General features: G+C 39.0%; 1 protein-coding gene across 2 annotated transcripts in view; it reads right to left on the bottom strand.

Annotated features, from left to right (window-relative positions):
- Positions 1-16,198: 16,198 nt before the first annotated feature.
- Positions 16,199-23,650, bottom strand: part of LOC113025299 (ras-specific guanine nucleotide-releasing factor RalGPS1) — a 95,256-nt gene continuing 87,804 nt past the window's right edge. For both annotated transcript variants that reach the window (XM_026172892.1, XM_026172893.1), the window contains exons 19-21: positions 21,003-21,108; positions 20,802-20,893; positions 16,199-18,518 (exon numbers count right to left, since the gene is read on the bottom strand). In XM_026172892.1, the coding sequence (XP_026028677.1) occupies positions 18,489-18,518; positions 20,802-20,893; positions 21,003-21,108 (228 nt within the window). In that variant the 3' untranslated portion in view covers positions 16,199-18,488. The remainder of the gene's footprint in view (positions 18,519-20,801; positions 20,894-21,002; positions 21,109-23,650) is intronic.

Raw genomic sequence — 23,650 nt, forward strand, 5'->3', positions numbered from 1 at the left:
TGAATAGGAATTCAAACATTTTCTAAGTGGTCATAATTAAAAGCCTAATATTACTTGCATTGTTAATATTACAAGAAAGTTGGTTTAAACCAAGGCTAGGTTTTGTGATTCCAAGATCCAAATTTGAGAGGAAAAATAAGGAGATAACCTTTTGGTGCTGGAACCTGTAAAACCTTTATTAGAAAAGGACTAGAAATGAATGCAATAATTGAGTGCATAATAACAGAAGTGTGGACAGACAGGGGAAAATTTACTGTTGTAAGTACATATAATTTCTGCATTACATTAGAGGAAGACTATTTCGTAGAAATTACAGATAAAATCGGTGTCCCTCTAATGTGGGTTGAAGACCTAAATGCACATAATGAGCTGTTGGGAAGCAAGAAGAAGGATAGAAATGGTATAGTAGTGGAGGAATTTATAGACAAATACAACTTGGTTGTTTCAAGTGACGGATAACCAACATGGTTTAGGACAAATCAATCAATATCATCATCTATTGACATTACATTTGTATCAGCTGATTGGTATTAGTTAGCAAATGTGGATTGTGGATTGCAAAATGTTTACTGGAGCGAAGTACAATGGGAAGTGGCAATACCCCCAAAATCAGTAGCAAATAATCAGTTGCTTAGTTGGAATGAGGAGTCAACAATACCCTCCCATAAGATTCAGTCTACAGCATTATATAATATTTTATTAGTGTCCTGTTAGACCCATTTATTAAAAAAAAAAAAGAAAAAGAAAAAAGAAGACGAAACAAACAAATAAAAAACAGTCTCTTTACAGCTCCGAGATAGTTGTCATTTACTTCCGATATTTATGATATGGCATTATTTTTGTCAGTTAATAAAGACATATTTTAATATACCAGTTTAACCTTTGTTTTTGTTTTGTTTTTCTTGCTAACATTAGGGGGTATTGCCCTAAATATGAGTAACTAAAATGTTTTAAACAAATGTTGTGGTTGCAATATATTAAAGGGAAAAGTGTTTAAAATCTCACGAGGGGACATCAGTAGATCGCACTATTTTCTTATCCCTCCCAAGTCAAGTGAATGGTCTTAGCTAAGGGGACTGATGTAGGACAAACAACTTTGGCTGCTGTTTATTTGTTGCTTGCTGATGTTACATGTTCTGAATAAGAAACATTTTATTGTCATTAAATATCAGATGTTAAATTAAATGATAAGTTTTTACATTAACTTACATATTCCACTCTCCGTGTTCCTTTCATGCACCTTTGAAATGCAGCTGGTACATTTGATAATGCAAATGGCATCCTGCCCATCTAATATAGCTCCCAAGGAGTTGTGAAAGCTGTCAGGTACATTGATCCTTCTGCTATGAAACATTGGTGGTAGGCTTTTCCCTGGTCCAGTATGGAAAACCAGCTGGATCCCTCCAGTGAGTCAGTGAGAGCCTGGTTCTGGGTGGCTGTAGCTCAGGTGGCAGAGCAGGTCAGCCACTAATCAGAAGGTCGGTGGTTCGATCCCAGGCTGCCTCCTGGCTGCATGCCAAATATCCTTGGGCAAGATACTAACCCCATGTTTGCCTGGTGGTGGTCAGAGGGCCCGGTGGCGCCAGTGTCCGGCAGCCTTGCCTCTGTCAGTGCGCCCCAGGGCAGCTGTGGCTACAATGTAGCTTGCCATCACCAGTGTGTGAATGACTGAATGTAGTGTAAAGCGCTTTGGGGTCCTTAAGGACTAGAAAAGCGCTATACAAATACAGGCCATTTACCATTTATTACGCATAACATAAATTTTCACTGCTATGCAGATAATACCCAACATCGATCCATGGAGCCAGATAATACACACCAATCAGTTAAACTACAGGCTTTAATTTCCTGCCTCTTAATTCAAATAAAACTGAGGTTATTGTATTCGGCGCTAAAAATCTCAGAGACTGGGGTTGGTCTGGCACTGTTTTGTTATTCAAGAGCTTATAATAAAGCTCTTGGCGTATGGAGCCATCCTTTTTCCTCACACACGACTGGAGCACCATAGGGTGACTAAGATTTAACAAACCATCTTTTTACCAATAACTCTGGAATTTGTTCTTTTACCTCCCTATCGACCGGCACATCATCCTTAAGTCTGATTTCTATTTACAGGGCTGAAACACGGCCTCTTCACAGAACATTTCTTCCACCACTTGTTGCTTTTCGGGGATCAGATGGCTAATGTCAGCTGGTGGAAAAGCAAGAGTTCTGTTTGGGGTTTACTGGAAAAAAGCTAATCTAAAAAGATTAACTGTTCTCTCATGCCAGAGACACAGAAAACTGTGTCTCTGGCATGTCCAATCTCAGTCACCTTGGTGACCTGCTAAACTGTACCAAAAAATTTTCTCTTTGGTAGCATGATCTCATGTTTTAAGTGCTTAGAGATTAGTACCATGATATAGGGGTGGTGAGGGTTATTGAACTCCAGAAGGCCTTCCCTCAAACTCAGCTGTCCTCGGACATCGTCCTGCTCCACAGGTTCACACAAAAACAGTAGTCTGTACCAAACCTGGAATGACAGCACTCCCACTCTTACTGTAGCTGTGTCACAGTATTTTCTTGGTGGTACCTGGATGAAACTGACCATGGGAATCACTTGTTCACCATTCCAAAGACATCGCATCGGAGGCTAACAGCTGAGGGAATGGCATCACCTGAGAGTTCTTGTCTCTTGATAATCGCTTCAAGCACATTAGCTGCTAGTAGGTGCTGTTGCAGTGACAGCTGACTGACCAGGAAGGGGGCTTGAATGGTGAAACTGGAATTGTGATTCCCTCCTAAGATGAAGGTGATCTCTACCCAGCCATCTTAGGGGATGGTTTGGCAATTAACTGCATAAAGATCAAGGCTTAAATACCTGATCAGCGGCTACCCAGTGAAAGTTCAATTCTATTCATCTCATAGGTGAACATCATCAAAAATGGGCTGACACCCACATTCCCAATTATACAGTCAGATCCCTGCAGGAGCTTTTCAGTGAAGGAAAGGCAAGTTTATTTGTATAGCACAATTCAACAACAAGGTGATTCAAAGTGCTTTACAGAGACATTAGAAACAAAAACAAATAAAAAGCATGATTTAAAATTGATTAAAACAAGCAAACAAACAAACCAACTAATTAACAAACAAACAAACAAAACAGTCTATAAAATCAAAACAGATTAAATCAGTAGTTAAATGTAAGTTTTGAAATTTAAGCTTAAAAGTGTGGATTTGGTGCTTTGTTCAAATGCAGCTGAGAATAGGTGTCTTCAACCTGGATTTAAATAAACTGAGTGTTTCAGCTGATCTGAGGCTTTCTGGGAGTTTGTTCCAGATATAAGGAGCATAAAAGCTGAATGCAGCTTCTCCGTGTCTGGTTCTGACTCTGGGAACTGATAAAAGACCGGATCCAGATGACCTGAGGGATCTGAAAGGTTCATACTGGGTCAGGAGGACTCGAGCAGCAGAGTTCTGAATGAGCTGTAGTTGTCTGACTGATTTTTTAGGTAGACCTGTAAAGATGCTGTTACAGTAGTCAAGCCTACTAAAGATGAATGCATGGACTAGTTTTTCCAGGTCCTGTTGAGACATCAGATCTTTTATCCTTGAAATATTCTTGAGGTGATAGTAAGCCAATTTTGTTATTGTCTTAATGTGTTTTTCTAAGTTTAGGTCTGCATCCATCACTACACCCAAATTTCTCGCCTGGTTTGTGGTTTTTAGGTGTATAGATTGAAGTTCTCTGGTGACCTGTAATCGTTTTTCTTTGGCGCCAAAGACTATTACCTCAGTTTTGTTTTTGTTTAGCTGGAGAAAATTGTGGCACAACCAGTCATTAATTTCCTCGATGCATTTACCAAGAGCTTGTACAGGGCCTTGGTCTCCTGGTGACATTGTGATATATATTTGTGTGTCATCTGCATAGCTATGATAGTTTATTTTGTTGTTTTTTATAATATGTGCCAGTGGGAGCATGTAAATGTTAAACAGAAGGGGTCCCAAGATGGAACCTTGGGGAACTCCACATGTGATACTTGTGTGCTCAGATGTGAAGTTACCTATTGATACAAAGTATTTCCTGTTTTCTAAGTATGTTTTGAACCAGTTTAGTACAGTTCCTGAAAGACCTGCCCAGTTCTCCAGTCGTTTGAGTAATATGTTGTGGTCAACTGTATCAAATGCTGCACTGAGATCCAGTAAAACGAAGACTGACATTTTTCCACTGTCTGTATTCAGACATATGTCATTAAACACTTTGGTCAGAGCGGTTTCAGTGCTGTGGTTCTGTCTAAAACCTGACTGGAAGGCATCATAGCAGTTATTCTGTTTTAAGAAGTAATTGAGCTGTTGAGAAACTGCTTTTTCAATGATCTTACTTAAAAATGGGAGATTTGAGATCGGCCTGTAGTTGTTCATTTGTGTCTTGTCAAGATTGTCCTTTTTCAGTATAGGTTTTATTACAGCAATTTTTAGTGATTCTGGAAACACACCTGACATTAAAGAAAAGTTGACAATCTGTAACAAGTCTGACTCCAAAGTCTTTGAGACCTTTTTAAAAAAACGTGGGAACAGCTGTGTGAAGGACCAAAAAGCTCTCCGGAGAGTGATCCGTACAGCAGAACGCTGCTGCAGGATTGCTCTCCCCCTGCTTCAGGACACCTACACCAGGAGATGCCGGACTAGAGCAGCGCAGATACTGAAGGACCCGTCCCATCCTGGCAACAAACTGTTCCAACTTCTGCAATCTGGTAGAAGGTTCCGCATCTTCCGGGCAAGGACAGAGAGACTCAAGAGGAGCTTCTATCCCCAAGCCATCCGTGCCCTAAACACACACACCTGCCCTCTCACATCATCTATAATTGACTGAGACAGGACTCTTCCAGACAATAAACCAAGGCACAATGTACATTTCAATTCCTTTAATTTTAAATATGTTTATATTTTCTATCCTGTAAAATAGTCAGATGTCTATTCATATTCATATTAATGTACAGAATTCACCTGCCTGCTGCTACTACTGCACATTCACCCAATGTATATACTACATACACACACACACACACATATATATATATATATATATATATATATATATATATATATATATATATATATATATATATATATATCATGTTCTTCCTCTACACCCCCCCCCCCCAATTTTTGCATATGTCGAGGAGCGTGTCAGGCTACATTTCACTGTGTATTATACTTGTATAACTATGCATGTGACAAATAAAGAACCTTGAACTTGAACTTGAACTTGTTGGCAGGACATCTAAACAGCAGGAAGAGGAGTTCAGTTGACTGAAGACTGTCTTCACTTTTTAGGTAGGGGTACCTTGCATTCATGGTGCTCTGACAAGCGACTTTGTGTGACTGTTGCTTGTTTTTCTGTGCACAGAGGTCCACAGACAGATCAGTATGGTGATAGACATTAAATTAACATAAATATTAACAATACTTTTAGGCAATTTTATTATCACCATGGTAAATCACCAGGGCCTGATGGCTTGAGCTGTTAATTCAATTTTTTAATAAGGGTTCCAGCATCATGTGGTATGATCATTTCATTAGACGCAGAAAAGGCCTTTGATCGTGTCACCTGGCTGTATTATGTTTTGCATACATTTTGTCTGGGAGACATATATATAAAAACTCTTGTACACTACCCTTTCATCATCACTAATGGCCTAAGATCAAGCAGCTTTCAACTTCTCTGCTCAACACGAAGATGTCCTTTTATACATTTCAGAAATTCTAATCACTAGATTTAAGAAATATCAATAACTAAGATGAGTGACATGCTAAGATTGCTATACCCCCTCCAAATAATTCTTTCACTTATATCAAACAAGGCTCAAAAATTACTTAATAGTTTGTTAAGTGACTTTATATGGAACAAAAGAAAAGCAAGGTTAAAGATATCAAAACTTCAACTTTGTAGTTCAAATGGAGGTCTGGCAACCATCTCAGTTTTATAACAGAATGAATCAAAAATGACCCTCCTTTTGTATAACTGGGCCTGGAGGAGTCTGAAAACGTCAAAAAGGTCTCAAAAAGCCAGGTCTGGGAAAAAGAAGTTGATTTAAACATCAGTGAAGAGGAATGTAATGTACTTTGGCACCATACAAACAAAAAAAAAAAAATCTATGTGTGTATCTATGTCTTTCTTAAGATCGTTGCTATTTAAAATCCTGCATCATGTGCAAATCTCCCCAATGAAAGGCACCAGAGGAACCACCAACTTTTACCTTTATGTCTGAAGTTTGAGACTTCAGTAGGAACCTACACACACTCTGTTTGCCAGAAAAGCCAGTCCTATTAGATACACATCTTGCAGAATATAGAAAAAAAAACTTGGCGTGTCTTTGAAAACGGATGCTGTATCTCTGCTTTTGGGACATCTGAGTGTGAAAAATCTTGCTAATGCGAGGTTGAATAGACTTTATGATATCCTTGCACATACTGCAAGAAAAAAAACATTGTTATCTCTTGGATAAATGGCAAACCTCCCACTAAAACAACCTGGCACATAATTCTTGTGGAATGCTTTCCTTTGGAATGTCTGACCTGATTGCTCCATTTGTCAAAGGAAGAGTTTATAGGAATTTGGACTATGTTTCTTTTTTTCACCAACTCTTCAGTCACATCAGTGCTCTCAAATCTCATCACTAACTGATCATGTCGGCTGCTTGTTTACAATAAAGTCACCACTGGCCATATCTGTAACTGCTTGATTGCTTGATCTTTGTTTTGACCTTGCTAAAAGTCTGAGCTATGAACTATCTGCTCTTTATTCACAGCCAAGGTTGCGTTGTGTGTTGTGTTACTGTGCTATCATTCAGACATACATCAGCTGTGTCCAAATTCAGAGGCTGCATCCTCCTAAAACTGCATCTGTAGGCAAATTACGTCACAGCGGCGCGACGAAGGCTATCAAAAAATGGGAAGACTCCTCCAATTGCGGCAGACAAATGCGTCCTCCTTTTCCCCAGATTTAAAGGATGTGTTGAGTGTATCCTTAGTGGCCCAACCTATCCCAGATTTCATAGTGTGGCCCAGCCAATTCCAGTTTCCAACAATGGTGGCAGTTACTTAGTTTTAAGATTACTCTTATTACTCTTTCTGGGTCACAAAATAAACTTTTAAGATATTTTCAGGCGAGAATGTAGCTGTGTAAAATTCAAATATCTGCTCGATTTATCGAGATATCATATATCTGAATATGAAGCTGAAACACATAAATACTTGGGAATAATTCTAACTAAGAATACTTCTAATCTATCACAAGTAAATTATGGTCCCTTGTGACAGGCCATGAAATCTGATTTAGATAGGTGGAATCTGGTGCCTTTCTTAAATTTAAATTCAAGGATAACAGCAGTGAAAATGAACATACTCCCAAGACTCCTCAATTTATTTAGAACTTTGCCTGTTGAAGTAAGTCAAACACAGTTTGGGGAATGGGACAAATGGATTTCACTCTTTATTTGGCAGGGGAAAAAAAACAAGAATTAAATTTAGTATTTTACAGTTAAGCAAGGCAAAAGGTGGGGCAATGCTCTCATGTTTACAATATTACTATTATGCATCTCAGGTCATCCCCCTGCTGCAATGGTGTAACCTTAATTTGAAAGCTAAGTGGAAATTCATAGAATTCAATACAATCCCTAAATTTCAACTACAAGTCTCAATACTAAAATCTGTCTGTTTTAGTATGACTCCGCTAAGCTATGAACCCGCACCGCTTGATGGATTGTCAAGAGCATTACGGTTATCGTAGGCAGGAGCCTGGCGGAGTGATACATGCTGTGCTTCAACATAATATTATCGTATTGTGTGTGTATAACCTCTTTTTAAGTTTTGTGGATATTATACATGGTTATGCTAAGGATCAGAGATGGGCAGTAACTTACTTTTTCAAGTAACGAGTAAAGTAAGGGATTACCTTTGCAAAAACGGTAATTAGATTACATTACTTTCCCGTATGAACGCTGCGTTACTGCGTTACTAAAACCGTGATTTTTTTGCAAGAATGTCTCATGACAGTGACGTAAGCAAGTGCCACGTTTGTGACAACAGCTGTGTGCAGATCAACAACAGATAATATATCGAGTGCAGAGAGAGTATGAGCGTGCAGCGTTTAAAGCGTGGAAGTACTGACCTTACTTTAAGTTTGATTCCATAAAAAGTGAAAAAAACATTAGTGTCCGTTGTGCGTGGGAAGAAAACTTCTTTTTACAGCGAGAAAAACCCCCTAAACTTCCAAGCAAGCACGAGTGCGCTACAACGTAATGGGAAATTCACAGAGAAACTCGCAGATTCTTCAACTGACCGCAGCACACCTGCACCAGGGTAAACCTCTGCCTACCACACTCCTGCTTTACAGGTGAAAATAGAGCCAAAGGACCGCTAGTCTTTGATGTTATTTATTTTCTGCTGTGTTTTACTTGCATCTATATATATATATATATATATATATATATATATTAGAGATGGCACGATACCACTTTTTTATGTCCGATACCGATATCATAAATTTGGATATCGGCCGATACCGATATGAATCCGATATAGTGTTTTTTAATCAACAAAACTGTTTTTTAAATATCTTGCTGCATTTTGTATAAGTTCATACTCAAGTTTAAAACAACAACTACACTAAAGCTATTCTGTTATACCTGTATGCAAAAAAAAATATTTCATAGTTCAGCAATACTGATCAATCTAATAAACTTAAACCTACACCATCCTCCCTATTCTGGTATTTTAAAGAGTACTTAGCATAAATATTAAGCAACCTAACTAATAGGGTTCCAACTCCCAGCAACAACAAAAATAAATAAATAAAAAATAGGTAACCACCCCTCACGCTCCACCTCATGATGCTTAATCGACGTAATCAACCTTAATTTGATGCAGTGTGAAAAAAATGCACAGAAATCAATTATTTTTCAAGAAATATTAAATAGATTCAACATCTTTCTTCAACAAAATTGCAGACTGCACAGATGGTACCGTCCCAAAGGAAAAAGTACTATAGCTTACTAGGGTATATACACTCAACAAAAATATAAACGCAACACCTTTGTTACTGCTCCCATTCCCCATGGGATGGACGTAGAGACCTAAAATTCATTCCAGATACACAATATAACCGTCCCTCCCAAACAGTAGTCACAAATCAGTCCAAATGTGTGGTAGTGGGCACATCTGCTATATTGAGATAATCCATCCCACCTCACAGGTGTGCCACATCAGGATGCTGATCTGACATCATGAGTAGTGCACAGGTGTACCTCAGACTGTCCACAACAAAAGGCCACCCTGGAATGTGCAGTTTTTTGCGCTATTGGGGGTCTGGGGACCCAGAACCGGTCAGTATCTGGTGTGACCACCATATGCCTCATGCAGTGCAACACATCGTCGCATGGAGTCTATCAGATTGTCAATTGTGGCCTGTGGAATGTTGGTCCACTCCACTTCAATGGCTGTGCGAGGTTGTTGGATATTCGTGGGAACTGGTACACGCTGTCGTATACGCCGGTCAAGCACATCCCGAACATGCTCAATGGGTGACATGTCCGGTGAGTATGCTGGCCATGCAAGAACTGGGACATTCTCAGCTGCCATCTGCCCTGAACAATGTGAACCATGATTCATCCGTGAAGCGCACACCTCTCCAACGTGCCAGACGCCATCGAATGTGAGCATTTGCCCACACAAGTCTGTTACGGCGACGAGCTGGAGTCAGGTCAAGACCCCGATGAGGACGACGGGCATGCAGTCAAGCGTCCCTGAGACGGTTTCTGACAGTTTGTGCAGAAATTGTTTGGTTGTGCAAACCAATTGTTCCAGCAGCTGTCTGGGTGGCTGGTCTCAGACGATCTTGGAGGTGAACCTGCTGGATGTGGAGGTCCTGGGCTGGTGTGGTTACACGAGGTCTGCGGTTGTGAGGCCGGTTGGATGTGCTGCCATGTTCTCTGAAACGCCTGTGGAGACGGCTTATGGTTGAGAAATGAACATTCAATGCACGGGCGACAGATCTGGTTGACATTCCTGCTGTCAGCATGCCAATTGCACGCTCCCTCATTGCTTGTGGCATCTGTGGCATTTTGCTGTGAGACAAAACTGCACATTCCAGGGTGGCCTTTTGTTGTGGGCAGTCTGAGGTACACCTGTGCACTACTCATGATGTCAGATCAGCATCCTGATGTGGCACACCTGTGAGGTGGGATGGATTATCTCAATATAGCAGATGTGCCCACTACCACACATTTGGACTGATTTGTGACTACTGTTTGGGAAGGATGGTTATATTGTCTATCTGGAATGAATTTTAGGTCTCTACGTCCATCCCATGGGGAATGGGAGCAGTAACAAAGGTGTTGCGTTTATATTTTTGTTGAGTGTATATTAGACTTAATAGTTACTATATACAGTAATTGACTTCTATTCATTTTACATCAAATTAAAACTTTGGGTGTCAGATAATTATTTATTAAAAGCTAGACATTTTAAATGAGAATAAGAAAGAAAAGTATGTCTTTGTGCCCCCTTTTCCCTGTTAATGCCCTATTGGCCCCCCTGGCTAAACTTTGCTAGATGCGCCCCTGCACAGTTACCAGCGTCAGCTACGTAGAAAAAGATCCTCGAGTAGAAAGTAATATTAAATACATTCTAACAATAGCTGATCAAGCTTAAACGTGCTGCTGTTGTTCAGCCGCTGGTTTCCTCTTTCTGGTGCAAAGTGGGCCAAAAGCAAACTAGAGACACGGACTCGCGACAGAAAAGCCGATCAGCTGATCGTTAAGCAGTTTCATGATTGAAGTAGCAGCAGGAGAGGCAGTCGCTTGTTAAGCTTAACGCAGGAATGCTTTACAAACATTCAGAGATGGACTTACACACTTGCTTTACTTCTCTCGCGATAACTTTGTCGGAGATGAAATGCCGGGTTGCTAGCGAAGCTCCACATGCTATCCAGACCACCGACAGGTCCCGCATGCCACAGCCGCTCTATCACGTGATGCATACTGCTCCGATGTGCTAACGTTCTGAGGTGAGTTATGGCGTGTTGCAAGTTTTGTGAGGTGCTTTCGTGATATTTAATGGATCGGATTACATTTTTTTATTTTTCTCCGATATCCGATCCAGTAATTTAGGTCAGTATCGGACCGATACGTAATATCGGATCGGTCCATCTCTAATATATATATATATATATATATATATATATATATATATATATATATATATATATATATATATATATATATGTATGTATGTGTGTGTATATATATATATATATGTATATATATATATATATATATGTGTGTATATATATATATATATATATATATATATATATATATATATATATATGTGTATATATGTGTGTATATATATATATATGTATAGCAGAGGGCCATAGAGGGCCAATCCTGCTGGGTATCCTTTGTGCATGGAGGAGCAGGATGAGCACTGCCAGAGCCCTATAAAATGACCTCGAGCAGGCCACTGGTGTGAATTTCTCTGACCAATCAATCAGAAACAGACTTCACAATGGTGGCCCAGGTCTAGTGTGTTCTAGTTGGCCCTGTGCTCACTGCCTGGCACTGTGGAGTTTGATTAGCATTGGTGCCCTGTGCTTTTTACAGATGAGAGCATGTTCACCCTGAGCACATATGAGAGATGTGAAAGGGCCTGGAGAAGCCATGGAGAACTTTATACTGCCTGTAATATTACTCAACCTAACTGGTTTTGGTTGTGGGTCAGTGATGGTCTGGGAAGGCATATTTATGGTGTAACGCGTAGACCTCCACAGGCTATACAATGGCATTCTGACTGCTATTGGGTATCGGGATGAAATCCTTGGACCTATTGTCAGGCGCTACACAGGTGCAGTGAGTCCCGGCTTCCTCCTGGTTCACAGCACGTCTGGCGAGAATATGCCGGCAGTTCCTGAAGGATGAAGGAACTGATACCACTGACTTGCCCCATGTTTGGCTGACCTAAAGTTAATAGAACACCTCTGGGACCTTATGTTTCAATCCATCCAACGCTGTTAGGTTGCATCTGAGACTGCCCAGGAGCTCAGTGATGCCCTGGTCCAGATCTGGAATGAGATCTTCCAGGACACTTTGTGCTATCTCATGAGGAGCATGACATTATGTTTTCAGGCATGCATAGAAGCAGATAGGCCATGCAAAGTACTGACTGCCATTTTGAGTTGCTGCAATGAAATTTTGGTGAAATAGACTAGCCTGCCGGATCATTTTATTTCATTCCTAACAATTACCCAGTCCATCTCAGTATAGATATCCATCATCATGTTTTTCTCATTACGTTCTGAAGTGCTTTCTTGGTACACCTTTAAATGAGTGTTTCTTTAAAAAAGAAGAAGAAATATATAAATATATAAAGTTTACATAAGTATAGCAAATATCAGGATATAACTAGCAATGGACTGTATATACAAAGATGGACATAACCACCTTGGCATTACCCATTGGTTAAGACATGCTTTGAAGCTCCAGGTGTTTTCACCTTTACCAGTATAGCTTTTGGAAACTGGTATGTCATGCTTGTGGGGGTAGATCTGATTGTGAAACAGGGGTACAGTACAAACTGTAATTTATAATAGTTAGTCAATGAGCATACTCTGGTTTATATTAATTCCTAACACTCACTGGAACACAATTTCAAAATAAACATGCTGAAGCCAAGGGCTGTTTTCCCATGGTCTTCTATACAATTGCAGGGCTTTTTGCAAAATGAGTCACTGCCCACTTCTGACCATTAGAAAAATGCATGTTTAAGGCACGTCTGCACTGACTGCCTTTATCAGATCAAGAAGCTACATCCACCTTACAATAAATGTAACCAGCATATAAGGTCTTTGGTTTTAGTGGAAAGGTTGTATATTGAAATGGGCAGGGAGACTATTCTTCATGTGCCAAAAAATGCTACAATTCATTCTGATGTCTACACAATGTACTGCCTATTCATAGGCCAATCAAAATGGACTAACAAAACTATAGAACTAACATGGATTTTAAGCTTCATAGTGTTTCCAAATTACCTCAAACCATATTAATGACATTTTTGTATTATTTCCTTCTTTTATTTTTTGCATACAGTTACTCGAATACAGAAGTATCTCCAATGAGCTGAAGTTGTGAATATGTCAATGTCAACCGAAACAAATGCCAAATTATTCACTATAAAATTAGGAGTTAAAGATTTTGCAGGTGGGGGATAGCTATGCCCACAAAGGAAGTGGCAATTAGGTGCAACAAAAAATTCAACAACATTCAGCAACTTCAAATGGCTAAAAATGACTCTAATGACTGATGATGATACAAACAGGGTGTGTATAATTCATGGAAAGTATGTTTTGCCTATGTCTATTCACTGTCACTCTCCAGCAACTGATTGTACTAAACTGTATTCGTCTAACATTTCCCTTTGATCCTGCCAATGGCAATGCCAAGGGAAGGACCTTGAAGTCAAGGCAGCTCAAGGTCTCCATATATCTCACTCAGGCTCATAGTGCCCTGGAGAGCACACTCCTGGGCACTGTTGTCTTGCGACAATGGTAAAACAAGGGGGAAGTGGCAGTTATCAGTAAAAAGCTTAGTCTGATTGGCATAGGAAAGGAGTGCATGGGACCATTTCCGATGGTGGGAGAGACCATTGTTTCTCACTGGACAGCTGCCACCTGCCACAAGCTAGGTATCGTCTCGCCACAGCTTGCCTGCTCCCCTGGGTGCGTTAGGCTTAGAGGTCATTGACCATGACAAGGAAGCTGTAATGTTGCACTAGGAAAAAACAATAGAATTAAGAATGTGAAAACTTCAGCTCTTCACAAGCAGGAAAGTGCGGACCATGTGGCCTGGACTCACCAACAATCTCCAGCAGATCAATAATGCTTGCAAAACTATAATCATTGACAAGCATCTGCAAGACTAAATGCTTACATGGCTTGCTTACAGGAGACATGCTTAGCTGACATCAGAGAGTCCAATTAGACCTTCTTCTGCCAGGGTCTGTCACAGGATGTCCCCAGACAGCATGGTTTCAACTTTGCTGTGAAAATCTAGCTTACTGCAGCCATTGAAACACAAACCGGTGGAACAGAGCAAATCCTCATTCTCTGTGTTCCAGTATCATCAGGCACCATTAACCTTCTGTCTATGCCCCAAGACTTTGCTCAGTGGCGAGCTGACTGAGAACACCGGGCACGATATCAGATCATCTATCAAGCTTGTGTACTTGACACACTACTCTCCGGCAGTGAGTACTGGACCATTAATGCCAACTAGAAGAGAAGGCTGAACACCTTCCACCTTCTTTGTCTTAGATGTGTTCTGTGCATCGAGTGGCAGGACACAGTACCAAACACCAAAGTAGTACAGCAAGTCAGTAGTAAGCCTTCCTGCACTGCTCAATTAGAGACAACTTAGATGGTTGGGCCATATGCTCCACACACGCGGGTCGCATCTCCAAGGACAATCTGTACGGTGAATGTACGTTGACACTGAATGTACGGTGCGAAGACTCACACCCTGTCGGCCAATCCAAACTCCGCTTCAAAGGTGTCTGCAAATGTGACATGAAGCTCACAGATATCAACCTACACCTACCTGGGAAAGCTAGCAGATTATCGAGAGGCCTGAAGAGCTATAGTACTATCAAGGCAGGAGTTGAGAGGGTAGAGAACACCAGAAATACCAAGCTGGCTGACAGGAGACCCAAGAGGACAGCAAGCTCATACACTGCTACAGCGCCATCTTTCACCTTCATCTTTGTTTGCAGCCAGTGTACAAGAGACTGTCCCTCCAGAGTGGGACTCCACAGCCACTCTAGGATGTCCACATCCAACTCATAGCACTACACCATCGTCTCACGAGACAAACGGATGCCAATAGGATGATTCCAGCGTTCAGATTTCCTACCATATGGATTTTTTGTTACTAAATTACTTCTGTTCTTATTTATGTATTATTCATTTTTTCTAGAAGAGATGGCTTAAAAAGGTGTTATCCCTTTTTAAAAATATATCATGGCTGATCTCTCTCTCTCTCTCTATGATTACTTTTCACTCTGTTTTGTAGTGTTGTCATTCTAGTCATACCAATAATTTCACCTTCTAATGTAGTTGCACATGCAAATGGTAAATGGACTGATTCTTATATAGCACTTTTTTTTTACTGTCCTGGAGTACTCAAAGCGCTGTATACAACATGCCACATTCACCCAGTACCACCCATTCTCACAAGCATTCACACACATTCATACTCCCATGGACATGGATGCACTGGAGAGCAACTTGTGGTTAGCATCTAGCCCAAGGATACTTGAAATGCAGACTGGAGGAGGGTTGGTGGATCGAACCACCAACCTTCTGATCAGTAGGTGACCTGCTCTATCATGTGCTCTACCTGCACATGATACAATCTAGTTTAGCCAAATCCTAATGATGCTTTATTGTTAGGATTAGGATGTTGTTGCTTCAATAAGGTCAAAGACATTTCCAAGCAAACTTACTTGGAGTCTTTTACCTGCCATATCACTTTATGGGCTATAATGCTGAACTTATAATCACAGGAGACTTTAATAAACTGATAATGAAGAAGCTTGACATAACTTCATTTGGCTCACTGGTTAAGCAGACTTAAAGAAAGGTAAACTCTTTTAACTCTGTCATTCCCATATTACTAACAGAAGTGAAAGAATTGCACTAAAGAATAACTTTCAGGTATCTGCACTCTACTTGAGTATTTTTCTGACAACTTTTTACTTATACTCTCTACAAATATTTAACACAAATATACTTTGTTACTTTTGAGGTAACGCATTTGAGGTAAGATATTATTTTACATCACTACACACCTTCGCACATCAAGCAATCAATCAATCAACAATTCTATTGGGATATCAACATCGTTGCTTATCACATACAAAGGGAGGAAAGAGGGAAAAAAAAGTATGCCAAATGTATATCTTAAAAAAAACAACAACAGGCAGGTGATTTAAAATGCGATGTTTCTAACGTGTCATATCACGTTAACAATATCACCAACCACACAAACTGTTTGTGTGCAGTTTGTTACACAGTGAGTCTGTGTGCAAATGGCTCAGTAGCTGTATTTAGCAGGGAGAACAAAAACTTCACTCAAAGATGAACACAAATGTAAGACAGACAGGATTTAAACAGGATTTATTTATTTAAAGAAGAGGACTACTCAGTGACATTTGATAAGCTGGGAATTTAAAGCAAACGTATGTCCTCATTTTAATTTAAATTGTACCTGTATATGATATGAAGTTATGTTTTTCATATTGTGAAATGTCCTGCAAAACAAACTAAGTATACTAATTTTGTGTTATTGAAATACTTGGCAGTTTAATGCAGGATAAACAGGTTAGCTTGTTGTACTGTGATGAAACACTGTTTTTCACAGGGGAACACTGGCTGTGGTGTTCATGGTCAGTGTTAGGTTACAGCAAGTGTAGCAGAGATGAATTTGCATTTAAGCTGACAATGCTTAAACTCACTCAGTAAAGACAATATAAACAGTGTACTGTATGTGTAAGGGACGGAAAGCCAAGATAACTCATGAAAACTTGGGTTACATGTTGTTGAATTCAGTTGTGCAAATCCACAAACAGCAATAAACCTCGAAGCAGCTCAACACAGGTTAGCTGATAACAGCATGTACACAAAGAAAATCTACTATAGCTTACAATAGAAATTATTGAGTTGTAATTCTTTTCCCCATGTTGAGTCACTGCAACTGATCTTATCGTTCCCCCACCTGCTAAATTTCAAGTTAACTCCTGACTGTACTAATTTTTCTGTTTAGGTGTGGATGCAAAGTCAAAAAAGTTGGTATTCCCATATACCACTATTATATCACTGTAGAAAGAGGTTCATTTAGCTTTGCACAAAACAGTCGTGCTTGGAAAGGTCCTTCAAAGACCTACTTTTCTTACTTTGGATATATATTTAGGAGCTTGTACTTTTTCACTCGAGTAAAGAAGTTGAATCAGTACTTTAACTTTTACTGGAGTATTTTTTACTAAAAAGTATTTGTACATCTACCTAAGTAAAGTAAATGGTTCTTCTCACTTGAAAACCCATTTAAGCCAGCCAGCTAGCTGGCTAGCTTTGCTGACTCACACGGCTGTACTTTTGCCACCTCTGACCACTGATTCAGTTATTGGTAAAATTTACAAAAAAACAAGTCCCATCCAATAAAACAGAATTAGTATTTAAAATCAACATAATATTTTGATTTTGATGCAGATCATTAATTAATGCCATTGCTAATGGAGTTTTATCCTGATGTCCTTCAGTTGGAGAACAGGAGTCCATCCAAGTTTTACGGTGGGCTTACCAACAGTGTCTCTGAAGAGCAGAATCCCACAGCAGCTGGTGAATCAACAACAATCCATCATATCCTTTTCCCTTCTACAGCCAATTGTCAAAAATAAACTCTTTTTTTACATAAATACAGTATTTACACACATTTGATTAATGAAAAATTGGTATTTCATTGGAATTCACTTTAATTTTACTCAACTAGCTGCCTCAGCATACTGGTGTAGACAACAGCTGGCTGTCTTCTGCTTATTAACTGGAATCACCTCTTTGTTCAGTATTGTTTCCATGGTATCTTACTATTTTTCATTTGTTCTGTAGAAAATATTAATTGTTTGTAAATCTTGTTACATACATTTGCAAGCACATTTTACACAAGGACTACCAACTGAGGTAGCAGGGGTAAACACAGATCCAGGGCTTCATCCCCACAAGAGCATCGCATCTTAATCATAAAACAACCTTTAAGGTTAATTCCTGCGTTTGTATGTACAAATCTTCTATTCTGGATTAGATTCAGTCAAACTGTAAGTCACAGGGCTGAAGGTAATGAAGACTCAGCTTCTGTCATTTTTGCTACAGTACTGATCCTTCATTAAAATAACGAGGCCTTGAGATGATGTCACATTTTTTCTGGTGAATAAAAGTTTATGAGTGGGGATGTGCACTTCCCACCTTCCACTTCCTTATGACGATGACACTCAGACTAAACTAAATCTAACGGTCATCTAACACTGTCATCCACATTTATACACTGATGCATCTTTTCACCCAATTATAAGCCCAACATGGGCCAAAAACCAACGTGTTCATGCACACATTATAGCAGCGTAACAAATAACAGAGAACATGGAAACTTAGGGAACGAATCCAACCCCACAAAAGTCTTCCATTGATTGGATTTTTATAGACATCATATAAGACTTGTTCTGGTGAAGATCAAAGCAGGTGCACTGGCACGACAGTCACACATCCAGCATCGCAGAGCTTCTTCGACAGTGTCATATTCTTCTTGACTCTAATGCTGATGTCAGCATTATCAAATTCCTTATTCAGTCTGTAATTCTCAAACAACAGTTTGGCACGATAATATCCTGCTCAATAAAGGCTGCTCTCATTCAAATGACATAAGGTTTGCAGGTATCTGTTGAGAGAACAGAGCAGATATTTAGCACAAGTAATGGAAAAAATTACAACAAGCAACTAGTAGGTTGAATAAGAGGGAATGTGGTATATGATGAAGAATTTCTAGACTGTGTACCCAGACAGTCCTTTAATGTTTAGTGTCTTCTCCTGTGATTGGTCACTTTCAACTGTCAACAGTAAGGAAGATCCATCTCTACAATGCGGTTCACAAAATAGCCAAAATGTCTCATATGATGCTATTTTCTGAGTCCTTGATAATCCTAATGGCCGACAACTAACTTGTGAAAGTTGCTAGCACTGACGTTAACTAACTTGAATTGAAGCATTGAATTTACATTCTTTTCATAGCAACTCTAAATAACTGTATGCATCACATATACCACTCTGTAATACAAGTTAGTTTAGAGAAACAGCACTGCAAATATGTAGATGCTCCTCAGTTTACCTTGACTCACTAAAATAATTTTTTTTAAATAATTTGGCAAAACTAGGAATGCACAGTAAGTGACAGGCTGGAGACCAGAAGTGCTGAAGGTGACCAGCTAAAGGACTGAATACAAACATTTCTGTGCATCTATATGTGCAAAGGTGTGTTTTTTGCTTACACTTTGAAACTAACAAACACCACATTCCTATTTGTATAGCTGTTTCAGTTCCTTTTTTTTGATTCACTAAACACAAAACAACATCATCTGTCTGATGATTCTATAAAAGATTAAGAATGAGGAACGAGGCCATGGTCCTCAGCTGGAAAAGGGCGGAGTGCACAGTACTCATTAGGGACAAGCTGCTGCCCCAAGTGGAGGAGTCTTTGAGATGTTGTTCATGAGTGAGGGAAGCAGAATATTGACACACAGATTGGGACTGTGACTTCAGTGAGGCAGATCCTGTACCAGTCTGTTGTGGCGAAGAGAATGATGACTAGGGATTGATAAGAATTTAGCAATTCCAATTACATTATTGATATCACTCTTGGCTCCACTTTGATTCATGAAAATTAATTACATGCTGCATGGTCAAATGTTTGTGCATGTTGGAGGCATTTCTTCTCTTTGTTGTGATGAGTGTTGGGGTCATTACTCAAAATTAATCATTGCACATATTACACAGAACAATTTTTCTTAAAATTAATACAGTAAGTTACTTAATTAACCCAGAAGACAGACTTTGGTTATACTACTTGTTATGTTACTTTCATTTTACTCTGTAAAATGATCTGAAACACACAGTCTCATAATTACTATTTAACAATATAAACCTACAAGCTACAGCCCCCACACACCAGGACAAATCAGAGATGGAAACCAGCACAAAGAGACTTTAAAGCACAGGTGTTGAACTCCAGACCTCGAGGGCTGCTGTGCTGCTTGTTTTCCAACTAACCTGCCCTTGTAGCTTCTTATTGGCAAAGCACACCTGATCCAGGTAATCAGCAGCAGGTAGGGCAGGGATATCTCAAAAGCAAGCAGGATGCTGGCCATCGAGGACTGGAGTTTGACACTCCTGCTTTAAAGCAACTGCCACAGTGATTCTACTTTAGAAACTTGAACCGGTAGAAACAGAGCCTGCAGCCTGACTGCTCATCAGTTTGTTACCTGTTGAAGTTCAGCAGCAGCTCACTTTATCATGGTGCTGGGCTGGAGTGAGCATTTACTCAGCTTTAATATCACTCTAGATTTTTGGCTAGCTTAATGTTAGCATGCTTCCTTTGCAGGTGCTTGCAAAGTTCCAAAATTGTGTTAACAGTATAATGCAGTTGTTTCTGTCCTTGAAAAGTCTCCACTTTACCATCGCGCTTTCATCCTTTTGTGCAATAAAAATAAAAGTAATGTCCATATCCACGATGGAGACTGCGCCACTATTTTTCTCCTCTGACACACGAACTGAAATCAGCTGATTGATCCCTAGCAAAGCTGTAGTTTTGTTTATTTATTATGTCCCTACCTTCACTTATGGTCATGAGCTTTAGGTAGTGACTGAAAGAATAAGCTAGCAGATGCTAGTGGTTTAAGCAAACCTTCTCTAAAGGTTGACTGGCCTCTCAGAGACAGGATGAGGAGTTCAGTCATTTAAGAGTGGTTCAGAGTAGAGCTGCTACTCCTCAAAAATAAACAGGACCTAGTTGAGCTCAACCAGTGCTGCAAATACAACACAAGAAGGAATACTGCTTTAATAAAATAAAATGAAATTTGTTTAAATCACGTTTTAATGAAAAAGGACCGTTTAATCTGACCAAACCAGACGAGCGAGCCAAACGATATGTTGTGTGTGCTTAGCTTACCTGAGGTCTACTTTTTCTACAAGCCTCCTCTAGGTTTTTGTGCCAGATGATTGCTGAAAACCTGGACCCCGTCTGGAACTTGTAAACATTGCCTGTAAAGTGACATAAATGGTCTTCATGTGAGTATCTAAAATAGTCACATGAATAAAGACAAAAAAGACAAATAAAATAGGCAAGTTTTGCTGATGGTGGGAGGCTGACCTTTTTCTGGGTCACTGAGCTGGAAGATGTTGGGTCGGGCTGGGTCATCTGGCAGTACCACCATCCAGCCAGTCACACAAACTTTTTTACAAGGCCTTGACTTGTACTGTGGCAAACACAGAGCATAAAATGAATTTATCCACTTGCCCTCACTGTACAATTCTGCACTTATCAGGGGAAAACCTTCACCTTAAATACAACTTTATGTGGCTGTGCAATACACACTTAAAGCCAAAATGTGGACATAGTTTCTCTGAAAGTGTCAAGACATTAGCAGCAGATCTTTATGTGTAGTAGTGTAGTGTGTAGTTTCCAAATGCCCCGCCATATCTTGGACAATTGTCCAATTGTCATCACTGTTCACTAAAGCTTGCCACAAGAAATTTTGACCAGTTGTCCAGTACTAACCATTTGGGTTAGATCAAAGTTCCTTACAACTTTACAGCAGAGCACAAGCTTAGTGTGTTCTAGACTAGAAAAAGACAAAAATGTGATGTGGAGAGATGAGTTCTAACTTTGAGAGTTTTGCGACACGGATTCAACACGTTCCTTTCCATCATTTTTCAAATGTGTTGTTCAAAATGAGGAGAGGCTTTAGGAAAAATAAACTTCTCATTTTCAGCATTTGATGCATGACGACCAATTCATTCATTTCTTCTATGAACAGGAAAGAAAACATAATAGAATAAAGAGGCACCACTGTGCAAATTTGTAACGGAAAGCCTTATCTGTTTTCATAGGAATTAAGTAACCTGTGACTACCTCTATAAAAGAATAGGAAAGACATCAGCAATTAATCTAGGAAGTGTAATAAGAACATTTCCAAACAATTTAAAGCCCATAATTCTAAAGCAATAAGGTGGAAAACACCTCAGACATTTGTTAATCTTTCCAGGAATGGACATTGCAGCAAAATTGCCTCAAGGTCCTGCTGTACAATGGAGTATATCTAAGAATATAACCAAGCTGTTATCAAGTTTTTTTTATTAACTCTATATTCTTGTTCAAGCTATCTTCAAGTGGAGCTATGAAGATTTTCAAGGTTTATGGTGGGAGCATTTAAAATTTTTAGCTTTTTACATCACTATATTATCCCATTCTCTCCTGCATGAGCAGATATAAAAAAAATATATAATAATTGGAACACAAATATTTTTCTGCAAACATCACATAAAATAAAATATGTCCTCAGGTACATCTGTGATCATTTTCACATCATATGACTGTAGAAATCTGAAATTATTACATCCAGTAGTCACAAAAATTTCCCTATTCACTGCTGCAGATATTGAAAATTAATAAAAAATTACAATAAACTTGGTTTGCGCAAACTCTTTATAACATTATTTTCTAATTTTAAATATTTGATATGTTTCCTATGCTCTGTTCTGAATAAAAGATGGGTTAATTAGTTAGTTTGGAAAATAATCACATTCTGTTTCTGATGACATTTTACACAGCACCCCAGGGAGTCAGACTTCCTTGTATTTTTTTAAAAGTGGTCTTGAGCAACAGTTCTCCAGGTTTTCTGAAGGCATTTCAAGATTGTTCGTTAGGCATTGGCTGCTTTTTTACTCATTTAAAGACCAGTCCTTACTACTTGACCATTTTCAGTGGAATGATTTTTTTGTTTAATAACCCACTTACACAATCATTCGAACATAAAAACTTTGTTATTTTGTTACTAGATGGCTGTCACAAAAACACATCATTTGATCACATTGTGTTAGCTGAATCTACTAAAGTGCCACAAATAACACAGTTTGACAGGCATAGAAGCATACTTTTTCTTCAACGAGTTGCTTTTCAAAGAGCTGTTACTGAAAACTTGGCATTTGTCAGCTCAATGCAGTGTGTATTTCCAGACATGTGAAGCACAAATGAAGAAGTGACAGTTATAAAAAAATAAATAAAAAAAAACCCTACACCACATGAACAGTGTCTGAAAGTCAAGTTCTTAAGAAATAAAAATAGTGCATCTAATTGTGAAGATCATGACAATGATACCAAACACACTGCCAATGCACTGAAAGCATACCCGGAAAGAAAAACACACAATAGAACACTAACAGAGAGCCAAACAAAAGGGCCGCCATCGTCTAGTAGTCACACTAATAATTATAATAACAATAATAATATATTTTCAGTAATAAGATCAAATTTGGAGCCTCTGTTCTAAAGAGTTTCATGTTTGTTTCACTTGCCATGATCTAGTACAACCAAATTAAGGACAAGGTTAATGTCAAATAATTCCTAATGCTTTTATTATTATTTTATCATTGTCACACTACCTGCTTTTGTCCCAAAAGCCAACTAAAATGACAAAATGATATATTGGGGCCCTAAGAAAGCATTCCATAAAAGCAGAGTATAGGCAGTTTTATTTTATGCATTTTTTTTATTTTACTTTGAGCTTTGACTGTACTTGAGATTATTTAGTTAGTTATGCATTTAAGAAAATGTTTTCTTTAAAAACATAAAATTTTATATGGGTTAAATACAATCAAAACATTTTTTGACAGATGTTGTATGCAGTTAAACTTAAAACCTTGCAATTTCTGAAATGCAAACCAATGAGCAGTTCAGACCTGTGTTTTTTCTATTTTGAATATTTATTAGTCTTCATTAATAAGACAAAAGCATTTCTT

The sequence above is a fragment of the Astatotilapia calliptera genome, chromosome 7 (genome assembly GCF_900246225.1).
Source record: "Astatotilapia calliptera chromosome 7, fAstCal1.2, whole genome shotgun sequence".
Lineage (NCBI taxonomy): Eukaryota > Metazoa > Chordata > Actinopteri > Cichliformes > Cichlidae > Astatotilapia > Astatotilapia calliptera.